Source organism: Astyanax mexicanus, chromosome 1, assembly GCF_023375975.1.
Source record: "Astyanax mexicanus isolate ESR-SI-001 chromosome 1, AstMex3_surface, whole genome shotgun sequence".
NCBI classification, from domain to species: Eukaryota; Metazoa; Chordata; class Actinopteri; order Characiformes; family Acestrorhamphidae; genus Astyanax; species Astyanax mexicanus.
In genome coordinates this window covers 60,686,742-60,701,917 of record NC_064408.1, presented here as the reverse complement: position 1 = coordinate 60,701,917, position 15,176 = coordinate 60,686,742, and the positions used below count along the sequence as shown (strand labels likewise).

At 37.3% G+C, this 15,176-nt stretch overlaps 1 protein-coding gene across 3 annotated transcripts in view; it reads left to right on the top strand.

Annotated features, from left to right (window-relative positions):
- Positions 1-460: 460 nt before the first annotated feature.
- The window catches only part of palld (palladin, cytoskeletal associated protein), a 160,021-nt gene continuing 145,305 nt past the window's right edge, over positions 461-15,176 (top strand). For 2 of the 3 annotated variants that reach the window (XM_049481256.1, XM_007245327.4), the window contains exons 1-2: positions 466-732; positions 4,508-5,521. In XM_049481256.1, the coding sequence (XP_049337213.1) occupies positions 4,509-5,521 (1,013 nt within the window). In that variant the 5' untranslated portion in view covers positions 466-732; position 4,508. Of the gene's footprint in view, positions 733-4,507; positions 5,522-15,176 lie in introns of all 3 variants that reach the window. The other variant, XM_049481247.1, reaches the window with a different exon arrangement.

The following is a 15,176-nucleotide window of genomic DNA, read 5'->3' as shown; positions in this document are numbered from 1 at the left end:
GTTATGCAGAGTTACACTGATCTTATGTAGGTTGTGGTGCAGTAAGCAGTGTGTAAGGTCTGGAGTAGCAATGAGAGGAGCATCACAATAAATGTGAAGCTGATTTTTTCAAACAAAAATACTGTATTGGTATATATAGACCTGGAAATAAATGTAATTTTACAATTAAAAGGAAACACAATTCAGACACATTAAACGTAAAAAAGTAACGTATGTGGTGAATCTATTAAACATTTTCCTAAACCTGCTGGATGGACTTATTTTTCTTTTTACACCATCATCGGTTCCAAAAGTGTACAACTATAAAGATTTGCATGCCTGCAAAACACATTACTTGAGAGAGGGAAGCATGCATGTTTTTGTGATGTTTTCGACTGAGATGCACTACACCCTGGTGGCCTCTCTCTCTTTCTGTCTGTCTCTCTGGCTGTGAAACTTGAGCCAGGGGTCCAATTTTAGCGGTGCCGGGCGAGTGGTCAGGGCACAGGACAGATGGGACAGCAGGCCACTCTGCAGCTACTGCACAGTACCCTGACCGGCTCTCTCTAGAGCGCTCCAGGCAAACTACGGAAAAAGGACAGAAAAAAGTTTAAAAATCAAAAAAGAGAGAAAGAGAAAGAAAGACAACTTGACTGGAAAGGGGAAAACCTATTTTACCTTCCTAACACACAAAACTTGTGAAAAACTGGACTCATTACACTGGGACAGACTTTTGTGGAGATACACTTAGAGGTAAGAGAAGTCTATTTTCTGTTTTAGGTCAGCAGTTTAAAAGCTATACTGGAATGAGGGTATATTTATAGGATTTATAATAATTCTACTAGAAATAATATTATTATTATAGTAATAATATTATTATAATGCTGCATGTATGTAATACAACGGATGAATTAACTTGCACTTTATATGTTTTTGTGTTTATATGTTATATGTTTTTATTTGTTTGGCTGTAGTTTTTTCAGTGTGTTATGGGCCTATTATAAGTTATAGTTGTTTGAATATACAGTTTGCTCTAATGTTATTTATTGTGTTTATAGAACAATATGTCTGTTAATCTGTCAGTAAGGACTTTTAGAGGCTATTTCAGACCTGCTGATCATTCAGACAAACTTACTCTTTGCTCTGCATTATTAAGGTCTGCAGTATAGATGCTTTAATTTCCAAATAAGTAATGGAGGTGCAGTTTTAAATGAGTGTGTATGTCTTTTCCTCAGTGGGGGGAGAAGAGTTTGAGGCTGTGAGACGTAGCCCTCTGGGATTAAAAATAACAACAGCTGGCCTTCAGGTCGCCATGACAGAGAGAATGTCACACTGTCACATCTCACACACACACACACACAGGTCTCTCTTACCTTTACTGTTAATACCTAGCCCTGTATAAAATATTTATACTGATGTAAGTACATATATAGCAGATGTTTACTTAGTGGCAATTGATGCATACTCTATAGGCCCTGATCTGTATTTATAAATGCAAGCAAGCAACAATATGTCCAATCAAACAAGAGTTAATGCTACCCTCTGACATTTCATAAAAGGCTTTATAAAAAAACAATTAACCAAGAAAAACATATAAGCATTCACATGTTTTTTTATTGACATATCTCTATGTATAACTATTGCCCTCACCTACTCACCTTCAGGGTCAATAAAAAGGACTCTCAAAATGTTTTAACCATCTAAAATATATTTGTTTTAATAGGAGACATCATGAAGTAAAAACTCTTAACCAGTCCTATTTAAGCATCCAATGTTTTATTTCAGTTTTCATTGTTCTGGGTAAAATTCTATACTTAAAAATCTGTAAATAATGTTTTTTACTGTTAGGTAGGTTCGAGCAAAATTAGCTAGTCTCAGCACAGCATGATATTTGAAATGTTGAATAACTATTATTATGCTCGAAGACATGTATAGCAGATACTTAAATAAATGTAGATTTAGTACTGTAAGTACATTAACACACAAGGACTCTAAATAAATGGGCCTAGTAAAAGTAGTTTGGAGTGATTTCACAAAAGAATGGTCCTTGTACCATTTTTATAAATGATATCTGCGAGTGTGAGAATCATGCACATGATGCTAAATTTCCATCCCAAGTAAGCTCAGTGTACAGTTTTGCCATCGGTGCCATCGCTTACATAGTGCAAGTTCACTTTCAGACACACTCATACACATAACTCATACAAGTGCCATCTCCCACACCTTCTCCTCTGAGCGATTGTGTCCACACCTAATATGTATTCTCTCACAGACGTGATATGTTTGGGAGAGAGACGGCTACATTTCCATTGCTGTTTCAGTGTCATACTAATGTATCACCAATATGCGGTATGTCCAACCAAACACGTTAACCAGGTCAAGATGAAGGTACTTTTCCACAAATGATTGCTTTGTGAAAAAATGAGGATTTGATTGCAGGAATGTGAGGACATCAGTCACTGTCAGAATAGGCACTGTTTGATAATGCATCTCATAGAAAGAAAAATACAGCCCCATGATTTTTTTTTTTTCTGGTGAATTCTGTTATATTTTTTTTTTACTGTTTTTTTTATATAGTGTTTGTGGTCATATTTTGGATTTTTGGATTTTTTTTTTTTGGATTTTTGGATTTTTCTATAATAGTGCTGACAAAAAATAATCTAATTACACGGGCTGTGATTAATTAATATAAATTAACCTCCTTCCAAGTGTTGTAAATGTGCAATTTAATTGAATTTTGGATTAGGAGTAAGTTAATGAATAGCATAGACTTAAACGTTCCCTGTAATGAACATCAGTTTAAAACAGATGCTGTAAATGCTATATATCTTTTACAACAGCATACCTAAAAAATACAAACACTTATAAAAGACTGTCACACATGCCCCAGGTTATTTTCAGGAGATTCTATAATATTCAAATAGGTCTTAAAGAGTATTAGACTAAGACATTTTTACATTTATAGTTAAAATATTTTGCCTTGTAATAGTTAATAGGACTAGACATAATGGCTAACATGTTACTGGCGACACTAACTGGCTAACTGGCGATGCTATCTGTTTACTGAGCTGTTTACTTTATGTCTGGTGTTTGGTAACAGATGGATGTAACAGTGCTGGTTAGATTAGTAGGTTCTGAGGTTTGATATAGTATGTGGATTAGGCCTAAAGTTCACTCTAGTCTTGACTTACTGACCTCAGAACACCAGAATTCAGCTAGTAGGGATTGGATGGTGTTAGCTTGGAAGCTAACTGTATGTCAAGGTGAATTAATCACAGGGTTTTTATCAGAATGGTGTTACTGTGCTGGTTAGATATGGTAAGTTCTTCTGTTTGATATGATATGTGTATAATGTCTGTACATCATTCTGGTCTTCAGTTATGAAGGTTAGAACACCAGCACTAGGCTACAGTGCAGGTCACTGCTTTTGTTTTAGATTGTTTAATTCTGTGTAACGTTATTCTGTGTTTATATCTGAATTCCACTTTGAGAAGATCAAGATTGTTGTGACTAGATGACACTGGTCAGAGCATCAAAGCTAAAGAACACTAGTTACATTTACAGGATAATACTGCAATTAATTAATACAACTCTGTATTTATACCTCTATGTGTCAGATTGCATTAAAATATGGTCTGTAGAAGTAATAGCCATATTCTGTAAACTTACAATACTCACTGACAATTTAGTTAATCCCTTTTTAATTAATTCAACACATTCGTGCAGTGAACTAACACAAACACCCTAGAAAGTACACTGGGAAAACTCGTGTTTTGGAACATGTGCCCACAGGAGTAGATAGGGTTAAGGGCCAACAGTTGGGCCCTCCAATGGCTGCTGAGCCACCACTGTCCCTAAAGGCTATACAGACATACTACACAATTGTGATTTCTATATGTGAGAAAAAGCACAGTATATGAAAAAGTTGAAGTTATTAAAAATAAACTACACATTTTGATATAGAGAATACAATTAGTATTAGATTTAATTCAAATTTATGATTAAGCACATCTAATACAAATGAGCATATGATTTAAAACTAGCAATTTGCAAATATGATTTCACTGCAAATCAAGAAAGCTGATTGGGACTGACAAAGAAGTTCTAGTAAAATTAACATGTAGGGAGAAAGTGAAGGTGAGGAATTTTCTGAGTGCCAGTGGTGCCCTGTTGTACCCAGAGAGCTCTTTAGTTAATGCCCATCAGCTGTGCCCAGAGAATGTCTGAGTCATCAGACAACAACTGCTCATGATCTGTCTCTGAGTGCATGTTTACTGTTATTACACTGTATGAATGAGTGTTGGAGTGTCTATTTGTTACGCATTGTTCAGTGTTTAATGTAAGTTAGATCTTTTGGAATGTGTCATTTATTTATAACATATTTAGCATGAGTATTGTTTTAGTTAATTTATTTGGAAAATAAATCACTAGTGAAGCACAAAGAACTCTCTCAACTACCTGTGTTTTGTGTTCAAACCTTAAAATTTTTCTTAAGTTGTTTATAAATTTCTGTTGGTATGTGCTGCAGGATGCAGGACGGGAGCTGGAATGACACACTCCCCCCCTCCATACTTCTGAAGGAGGGGCATACCGCAGGGGCCGTATCTCTGGAGGGGGATGGGGGCATGTTTTCTGAGGCGTCCTCGGATGGTGACGTTTACCTGGACTCCCTGGTGGAGTCAGAAACAGGGGACGGGGACTTTCCAGAACTCTCGGCTTTCCTAAGCCAGGATGAGATTAACCTCAGCCTGGATCTGGCCCGAGAGGCAATGAGTGATGCAAGCGACCCCTGTGACATCTCCGAATCTTTAGCCCCTGCCACCCTTCCCAAAGCACCTGAGCAGGCTCTCCACCAGCAACAGCTACCAGCAGCAACAGAGCATCAACCCCTCCACCCAGAGACCAAAGGTTTAGTGCCTCCAGATTCGATTGCAACATCTACGTCAAATCCGTCTGAAGTCGCATCTGTTAAGGTCACATCTAGCCAAAGTGTTCAACTCAGCAGGCCCACTCAGGCTTGTGCTGTCCCTGGATCTTCAGCTTCACCTGATAAGTTTGTCTGCCACAAGGCCATCACGCCCATGTACAAGCAAGAGCGCCCACGGCTTGTCCATGGAGGTTTAGAGCTCAACGATCGGGCAGCTTCCACCACCGAATTCTGCAGCCGGGCTGCCACCTTCATTGAGGAGCTTTCCTCTATTTTTAAAGGTTCTGGCCGTTTGGATCGCCAAGGAGAAGAAGATTCATCCTCACCTGACAGTGGCTACCTGTCCCCAAGGAGCCATCGATTGGCAGTACAGCAAGCTCAGTCTTCTACTTCCTCATCTGTTTCCTCAGGGATTCAACAGGAAGTGGCAGTCAGAGGTCAGGCAGAAATGGATTCAAGCATAGCTGGGAGTGAGCATCAAGCTGATGGGGTCAGTGTGGATGGACCGATAGCTCCTCCTCGGTTTACCCAGAAGCTTAAAAGCCAGGAAGTGGCAGAAGGAAGCCCTATTCGTCTGGAATGTAGAGTGACGGGTAACCCCCAGCCTCTAGTCAGGTAAGAGCACTACTCTTACCAAACAGATCTGTATTTGTTGCTGAAAATAAAAATAAATAATAGAGAATTATTGGTGCTTAGTCATGAAAGGCTGCAACAAAAAATCACAAAGATACCAGTTGTATTTTAAAATGTACAAACTACCCAGCCAGCATGCTCATGTGGGGCTCACAGGGGTGGAACGTGGGCTAGGTGGGTTTTAGGTGGGTATTGGGCTCTGAGTTGGTTTGTACATTTGATTCATTAATAGGACTCAGCTTGACTTTCCAAATGGGCACCATCATTACAGATCCATGTAGGCCCCATGTGGAGAGTATTACCTAAATGTGGATTTACTGACATTCATATTTGGGGCCTGTATGGAACCTGCAGACAAAACCATACAGCCCCCACATGGGTATATCATCTGGACACAGACAAGTTACCATTGACCATGCCTGGTGCATGGTTGACTGTGCCAGAATGATCCCTATTTTGCTAGAAGGTATGACACACTATGGTAACTCTAGTGATTCAAGAGCAGAACTTTGTCATTTTCTCCTGGCAATACTGGAAGGTGCCAGTCATCTATTTATAGAGGCATCGTTGCAAGGCAGTTGAGCCTTCTGTTGGTGGCATGCCAGAATCATTCCCCTTGAAGGAGGCGACTGTTGAGTGTTGGAGTTTACTAAATGTTGGCTTCAGGCTCGCTAGGAAAAGAGAAACTTGCATTGGTTTGCAATAAATTGTGTGTTCATATTAGTATGGCTAACATTGAGCTGAAGCAAACTGTGTTCTGTTTGCATAATTGTGTTGGAATTAGAGTCATTTCACTTAAAGGAGAAGACTGTTGAGTGTTGGAGAAGGAGTTACGGAGAAGATTAGATTTTTCTTCATTTATATTATTCAATTGTAACATTAGTTCTCTAAAAAAAATTATACATTAATACAATCTGTAATTGTAACTGAAATTTTCCTTAATTAATCAATTTCTTATCAAATTGGAAATGGAATCAAATAGGGACCTTGTGAATCAGAATCTAAACAGTTTTGTAAATCAGTGGTGATACCCAGCCCTAATATTTTGCTAACATGGAGCTGAGTTCATGAGTTAGCTGGGTTCTGTTAGCATGATTGGCTTGCACAATAGTTTTACAATTGTATTCTTTGGGAGTCTTTGCTCAACATATCCTGAAAGCTAAAGTCACATGCAGGCGAACTTTGCCTTAAAATGTAGGACATACTGGAACACAATGAAACAAGTTTGTATATGAGGTCTAGTAATAGCAACATGGTACTGGCACTTATTGCTCCTGTTATACCCACATGACTGCAGGACACTCACAGATGTGGCCGTGGCATTAAGCAGACCAAGACATTTAAGATAAGGACAATCAGTAGTGGGTGGGATGGCGGTTTATTAGGGCAACTGCTGTTTGAGAAGGGATGTTCCATGCTGTGTGGTAACCAGTTAGACCTCAACAGGGAACTTGTTGTGGTCCTTTCAGATACAGGTCATAGAGTTTCTGTACAGACCCTCAATTTAGAAAGCTGTGGTAGAGTCCACTGCAAATATACTAAAAAGAAAAATACTTCCTCCTATTTGGTGTCACAAATTAAGCCACTGATTTTTCTGACTAATAATGATCATGCAAACTTTTAATTAGGCAATGTAAATAAACATGTCCTTTCCAAATGTTACTGAGCATTTTAGTGCAGTTAGAACTTAAATACCTACTCAACACACTTCAAAAAATATGTGTCCCATATCAGGGAAAAGGAAGGTTCTAGCATAAGGTTCCAAAAGCAAAGACTGGTAAGAAATCCTTTACTTGACGGCCATACTAGCGAGATGAAAAAGAGGAATGGAATAGTTATTATCATTGCTACCATTCCCGGGAGAAACATGCTGCTTTTCCAATCATCCACAATCCTCAGTGAATGTGAAGCTGGTAAAATGAACATTTCTAAACCTTCATTCCAGTGGCCCATAAATGACTACAGTAGATCATGCATTTTTGACAAACTCTAAACAGAAGTTTGGTTCAAAATAGCAGGTCTAATAAAGCTTAGAGCATCCCTGAGGACTGACTGTATTGACTTGTAGTGTTTAGTAATTTACTGTTTCATAAATCAACTCAACATTGTGTCTGTGACTGAAATTACCTATTTATTGTTAATGCACTACTGAGTAAAAGGGCTGCAACTAACGACTATTTTAGTAGTCGACTAATCTGCCAATAATTAGTCCCAATATTTTTTGCCAATTTTTATTTTACTGCACAATCACTGTTAAACGTTTAGGGGCCAAGACCATTTGTGCAGTACATTTTGGATAACTTTATGTCAATCCTGGTGCAAAAATTTGAACAGTTCAGCTTGATTTGATGGCTTGTGATCATCCATCTTCCTCTTGACTATACTCCAGAAATATTCAAAGAACAAATCAAAGAAACTAATCCTGGTCTCTTATTTTTTCCCAGAGTTGTATATTATATAGTTACTATAGCAATTTTAATATAGTGTACAGAATACAGTATTTCCCTAACACTTAGAGAATGCTGTTGCAGGTCTTTGGAGCTGCTCTGTGAGTTGACTATGACTGTTCTCAGCTATCCTTCTCCTCTGAGATTATCTGAGATTTTTCTTGTTCTGCCACTTCAGGCCTTTACTAGAACTGTGTCTCTGGTTCTTCAATTTCCTTAATATGTTCCTCACAGTGGAAACTGACAGGATAAATGTCTGAGATTTTTTAACCTTCCTTTAAACTATGATGTTAAACAATCTTTGTTTTCAGGTCATTTGAGGGTTGTTTTGAGGCTCCCAAGTCGCCACTCTATAGGAGAAAAACATGCGATTGACCACCATAACCCTTTCTTCGCCCAAAAGCGTCACCATGGCCCATCTGGCGTGACTAAGATAGCTATGGCCATCTTACAATTGACTGTAGTCTAGGTTCATTTCAATCTTTCAGTTAGTGGTGCACCTGTGTTTTTTGTTGCCAAGATAGCAAGGTGCCATCTATTGTGACGCACCTTGCACAGGGCTTACAATAGGAGATTCAGACACAAGCTCTTACGCACAGGGAGCAGGTGTGTTACGTTCGTCATAAACCTATTTTTAGTAGATAAATAAAAAAAACTGTTGCTGCTTTCTTCATTTATGGTCTAGTTTATATAGCTAAAAGTCAGAAGCTACTCAAAACTCATTATGGATTTTTTAGGGCATCTGTTTATGCTGGGCAATAAAATCCCATCATTTATTTTCACCTTATTCTCTCACCTGAACCTGAACTTGGCTCTTTACTATCCAACATTCATGGCTAATTGGTTGGCCCACACACACAGAACATATTAAGAGTCAGATATCACCTGCTTTATTACATTTTTCTATTATTCTGTAACAATTTACACTTAGACAGTACTAGCCTAGCACACTGACTTTAATATGAACACATAGACTGACCAGTGGCACCACAGCAAACCTCTCTCACTCTAATTTAAACAGTTTAAACAGCAGCATTAGCTTACTGAATTAAGAAAGTTTCAGAAAATCAAAGCATAAAGTGTGTTGTTTGATTTTGTGTGTGTATGTGCCAGAGTTCAGAGAAGGAAGATTACCATTTGTGCAGCGGGGAGAAACAGCTATATTTTAATTCTTAGAATTCTGTTTAATTCTATACTTTCTAAGATTACATTTTTTAAACTTATCTGAGACAAACTTACATTGGAAAAAACAAAACACAACTTTTTACTTTCACTTTTTAGGGTGCTGGGACTCGTTTTAGGTTTGCTTGAGCCCTTCTGACAGTGCACATGTGGACAGTACACTGCTAAGTTTACATTGTAAGTGTGCATGCTGTTTTATAAATGTTACAGAATTGGTTTAGATTCATTGTTTGTTAGTTATTCTGATATCCTGCATCCATCAATATCAAGATATTTCAATGGGACACTATATGCTGTAGATTTTTAATATTCACGCTTGTGGTGGCTGAAGAACTGCTCAGACATTACGGTGGTGACAACAGCAGCCCGAAGCTGAACTTTTGCCATGATGAGAGTTGCGTAATGATAGGTGGGTTCGGCCTGATTGGACACGGTGGTGGTGTAGAGGTAAGGGAGATGACTCTGTGTGTAACTGAGTGTCTTCCTGTCAGTATAAATAGGCTCTGTCCGGCTGAGAGGAGCCGGCTTCTGGAATGTTAGCCATGCCATGACTTGACACTTTCCGTCGTGTTCTACCCTCTCCACCTCTCCTCACCTTCTTGGGCAATATACGAGGCTGAAGAGGAGAGGACAAGAAACAGTGAGAGTAAAATAAAGCAAAGCTTTAAAAGGTTCATCCTGTGTGTATTTTGCAGGTATAACATGCAGTGATGGCTCAGAATAATATACACTTCATGAGCTCAGTACAGAATTAACTTAGTTTTCAGCTTAAAACTGGTTTATCAGTGGTTAATTTACAATCTTTATAACCCATTGTTATAAAGGACAGATTTAAGGGGAGGAGGCCTGTAACAGTAAAAAATTCATAAAGACCTATGATTATTTGTTACACAGTTACTAGGCTCTAGATGGCACTGTTGCATTCCAAATTTAAACATCAAGTCTGAGCTTTTCTTTCAGTCTGTATAGACTGCACATTGAAAGAAGTTGAGCCTGGGTTATGAAATAACAGAGTAATAGAATATCATGTTCCATGAAAACATAGACCTATACTTAGATATCTAGAGACCCTAGTGCACTCTAATTATTAGCATTGGCTAAATTGATAAAAAAAAAATGCATTTTGGTCAAAGTGGAGAAATGTAGACCAAATGGAGAGTGTATCAGAAACTGGCAACTTCCCAGTATAGTTTAAATGAGTGTGACATAATCTATTAGTGAGCTGTCACTTGTGCACTGCGCAGCTGGATTTAGGGCGCTTCGGTGTGTCTTTGGTATCGTGAGGACACAAAAAATATGCCTTGTGTGGCTTGAAACACGCAAAAGTACATGTAATAATTCTCTAAATTAATCATGGGTGTGTTTTGTGTGTAACACGAAGTAAACCAATTACTGTGTCATTTGCCATTCCCTTTAAGAGCAAGGTGTGCTCTGACTTTGGCGCATTGGTACCTTAACAAAGCAGTGCTTTTGCACGTCTCAGCAGAGGAATCTGACCCTGTGAAGATGCACGAGCAGGTAATTTACACAAGGCATAGATCTATACATAGATCTCTAGTGACAGTTATAGTGGAAAACATGGTAGCTAAAGTGACCTCCAATTATTAGCATTGGCTAAACTGAGATACTAAGCCAGTTAGCTAGATAAAAAAAAATAAAAATAAACATGTTGTTTAAAATATGAGAAAATTGCACTGTAACCCATTGTAATCAAAGTAGATAATGTATCAGAAAATGCCAAGTTCCCAGAACAATTTAAACCTAATAGTCTTTGAATATGATCTCTCTGCTCTGGAAAAAAGTAAGAGACCACCTCAGTTTCTGAATCAATTTCTCTGATTTTGCTATTTATAGGTTTATGTTTGAGTAAAATGAACATTGTTATTTTATTATATAAACTACGAACAACATTTCTCCCAAATTCTAAATAAAGATTTTGTCATTTAGAGCATTTATTTGCAGGAAATGAGAAATGGCTGAAACAACAAAAACTATGCACATATGTTTTCAGACCTCAAATAATAATGCAAAGAAAACAAGTTCATATTTATTATTAAAGCATTTTTTAAGAGTTCAGAAATCAATATTTGGTGGAATATCCCTGTTTTTTAAACACAGTTTTTGTGCATCTTGGCATGTTCTCCTCCACCAGTCTTACACACTGCTTTTGGATAACTTTATGCCACTCCTGGTGCAAAAAAATCCTCTTGATTATATTCCAGAAGTTTTCAATTTAATAAAATCTAAGAAATTCATCAATTTAGATGGCCTCTTATTTTTTTCTTCTTTTCTTTTCTTCTTTTTTTTTGCTAATAATGATTTTGAATGGTCTTAACTGGTCACAGTGGTTGAAAAGTTGTGTATTAAGGCTAGAACATGAGCTAATAATCCAGTGTTGCTGTTTTACTAACGTGATCAACTTGATCAAACTGGTTAACAGACCAACTAAACCATAAACGCAAATGAAGACACATTATGCTGGTAAGGAGTTAAACTACTTAGATCAGCTTAATCAGCTTAAGCTTTTTATTTCAACAAAGACATGATTCTGCAAACAAACAAATAGAACAGTGTATTCTGTTTTAATTAGGCCCTTGCAAGGAAAGGCCATGTGTTAACCATTTCTTTATTTTGAAAAAGTAGTTTTATTTTAGGTATCTTCACAGATATTAGTATAGTGTATTTTCAAGAAATATAAGTATAAATAAATCACTTTTTCTTTTTTTTTTTAAAGAACAAAGGGGAGAAATGGGAAAGAAATATCAATATATTTCTAAAAAGGCACCATTACCTGTTCAGTTTTGTTTTATTCTGCTATGGAAGTCTGATATGATCTGAAACCTGAACCTGAATGTTTTCCTGAAACATATACTGAACATAAAAGAGCCAAGAAGAGGAGGCCATTTTAGAGTCCTGAGATAGAAAGTGGGATCCGAGCAGAAGGTCCATCTTCATGATCTCTGGACTCACTTTCTATAAAGACAATGAGTAAAAATGGAAACTGGTGGGGTAAACAGAGCTCGGCTTCTGCTCTACATTTTAAACAGCACGCAGTGGCTCAGATAAACATGCTGATGAACACAGTGTTCTTTTCCTCCAGCTCTCTCTCTCTCTCTCTCTCTCTCTCTCTCTCTCTCTCTCTCATGATCATTTCAAAATTCCTGAGAAGCGTAAACCTACTGTACGTGCAGAAGAGCAGGACTGCAGTGTAGTTTAAAAGAGTGTGACAGAATCTATTACAGACATTTAATTGCAGCCCCATATGAGGCTTAGAGAACAGAATACTGAGATTACTGACACTACATAAATCATAAAACAGGGTACAAATTAAACAGAGGTCTAGATTAATTCAGAATGTTAGCGGAGCAGTAAAGTTTAATCTGCCTGGACAAAAAGTGACCTTTAAGATATAGGCCAAAAAATCAAGCACCAGGTGAAAAGATCATACCTGAAAGCAGATTTACCCTATTCACTGGTGTTGTGGTTTTAAAAATATATACACTCTACCTGGGCAAATGTGTGTGGACACCCCTACTAATAAAATTATTCAACTACTTTAAGGACTGCCAATAGAATAGAACTCATTGGAACAGTGGAACTGTATTCTCTGGAATGAGTGTGCTCAATCCAATGCTTTTGGGATGAGTTGGGCAGCCCCAACTCCCTAGTGTTCGTGTTGCTTAGCTATATGCATTCAGATCTTTATAGTAGTGCTTCCAAAACCCTGTAGAAACTCTGGACATTAGAGACAAAAAACTTAAAAAAGATGAGCTCTTTTAATACCCTTGATTTCAAAAGAAACAATGAATGAAGTTGTAATCTTACTGTCTTATCATAAACAGTAGATCTTTTTGTATTTGTCTGCTAGTTTCCATGCTGTTTGCTGTGAAAGAGCATACTTAAATGATTATTTGTTGTTTTTTGGAGATTATACAGTGTCCTTCAAAATTATTAGAGCAATAAGGCTGATCCCTTTATTTCTCTTGTACACTGAAAACATTTGAATTTGACATTAAAATATTAATATGAGACAAAAGATCCACATTTCAGTTTTCATTTCCAGTTTAATTTACATCTGAATCTGATACACAGTTCAGAAGATAGCACCTTCTGCCTGAACCCACCCATTTTTCTTGTAAGCAAAACTATTGAAACGTGGGTGTCAGGTGTGTTTTGTTGCCCGGATGTGTCCTGATACATTAATTATTCAAACAATAAGCAATGCTTAGCATTTAAAGTTAGAATATTAACCAACATGAAAACAAGAGAGCTGTCTATTGTCTAAGGGTGAAAAACAAGCAACTGTGAAGCTGTGAGAAGATGAAAAACAATCAGAACCCTTGATTAAATATTGTTTATAGCCAGAACGACTATTTAGAATGTCCTGAAGAAGAAAGTCGTCACTGGTGTACTACATAACAGATGACGAACAGATAGACCAAGACCAAGTGCTGTAAAGAATGACCCTAAAACTACTGTTTTTGTTGATATCAGCAACAACCTCCAGAGGGTAGAAGTGAAGGTATCCCAATATACTGTTCATAGAAAACTTTATAAACAAAAGTGCAGAGGCTTCACCAAAAGATGAAAACCACTATTAACAAGGTGAATTGGAAGAACAGACTGGAATTTACCAAGAAATACAGAACAAAGCCTGTGGACTATTTATGGACTGATGAGACAAAAATTAAAATTAACCAGTGTGATGGATCTCAAACTAGCTCATCTGTGAAACACAGTGGAGGAAGTGCTTTAGCTTGCATGGCTTATTCTGGGAAGGGCTCCTTAATCTTCATTGGTGTAACGTGAACTTTTGTAACTAAATGTTAAGTCTTATTCACTTTAATTTACTTTAAGTTTATCTGGTGTAATAATTTTGCTCACACGAAAAATGTGTGGGTTTAGACAGAAGATGCTATCTTCTGAACTGTGTATCAGATCCAGATGAAAATACATAAAAAAATAAAAGCTGAAAAGTTGATATTTTGTCTGATATTAATATTTTAATATCAAACTCATTTTTTTCAGTCTTCAGCTGAAATAAAAGGATTGGCCTCACTGTTGCAATATTTTGGAGGGGACTGTAGTTGGTGCAGCAGTAAAAAAAAATTGTGTTAAGATTACATAGTCTAGTTCTAAAATAATTTCTGAGCCATTGTGTGCACTAATTTATGGAAGATGGATAGAGTGTTTAAAAAGCTAAAAGTAAAAAAAAAAAGACTGTTGCAAAACAAGACCAGACAACCTTTTTCACCATACTTGTGCTGGAAGCACAGATGGAGTAAGTATTCTGCTTTTAATCATCTGTGCAGTAAACACACACACTAGTGAGCACATGAACAGTGCCACACACTGAGTGCACACATGCCTGGAGTGATGAGCAGCAGTGACGGTTAAGGGACTCGCTCAAGGGCTCAACAGTGGCAGCTTTCTAAATCTGGGCATCAAATCCACAACCCTGTCATCAACAGCCTGGTGCTCTAAACACTGACCCAACTAACAGAAAACCTTATGAGAAAGTTTAGCAAAGTTTTGAAAAGGTTCTAGGTTCTAAGTTAACCTGTAACATTATAGAAACGTCCTGAAAACATGTTAAATAATAATAATAATAATAATAATAATAATAATAATAATAATAATAATAATATATTAATATATATATATATATTTAACAACATGTTACAAGTAGGGTCATTAATATAGTTTTACTGAACATACAGCTTATCTAAACTAAAAATTATATTACTGCTTTACTGGCTGTTTAATTAGATAAGGAACCTAGTTAATTAATGCGTTTATGACATACATTTGTGCATTGCCATTTTCGCCTGGATGCGTGTGGGTGTGGATGCGTGTGGGCGTGGATGCAATGATGTAATTCGAAAATCCCTTTCGGAGTAGGATGCTCTCATGTATCCTCTGTTGGAAGCCGCTTCAAGGAGGATTTTAACTGGTTTCTTTTGTCTCCTACGGTATTCGTACAGGTGGCAAGATAGCGCCACGAAATC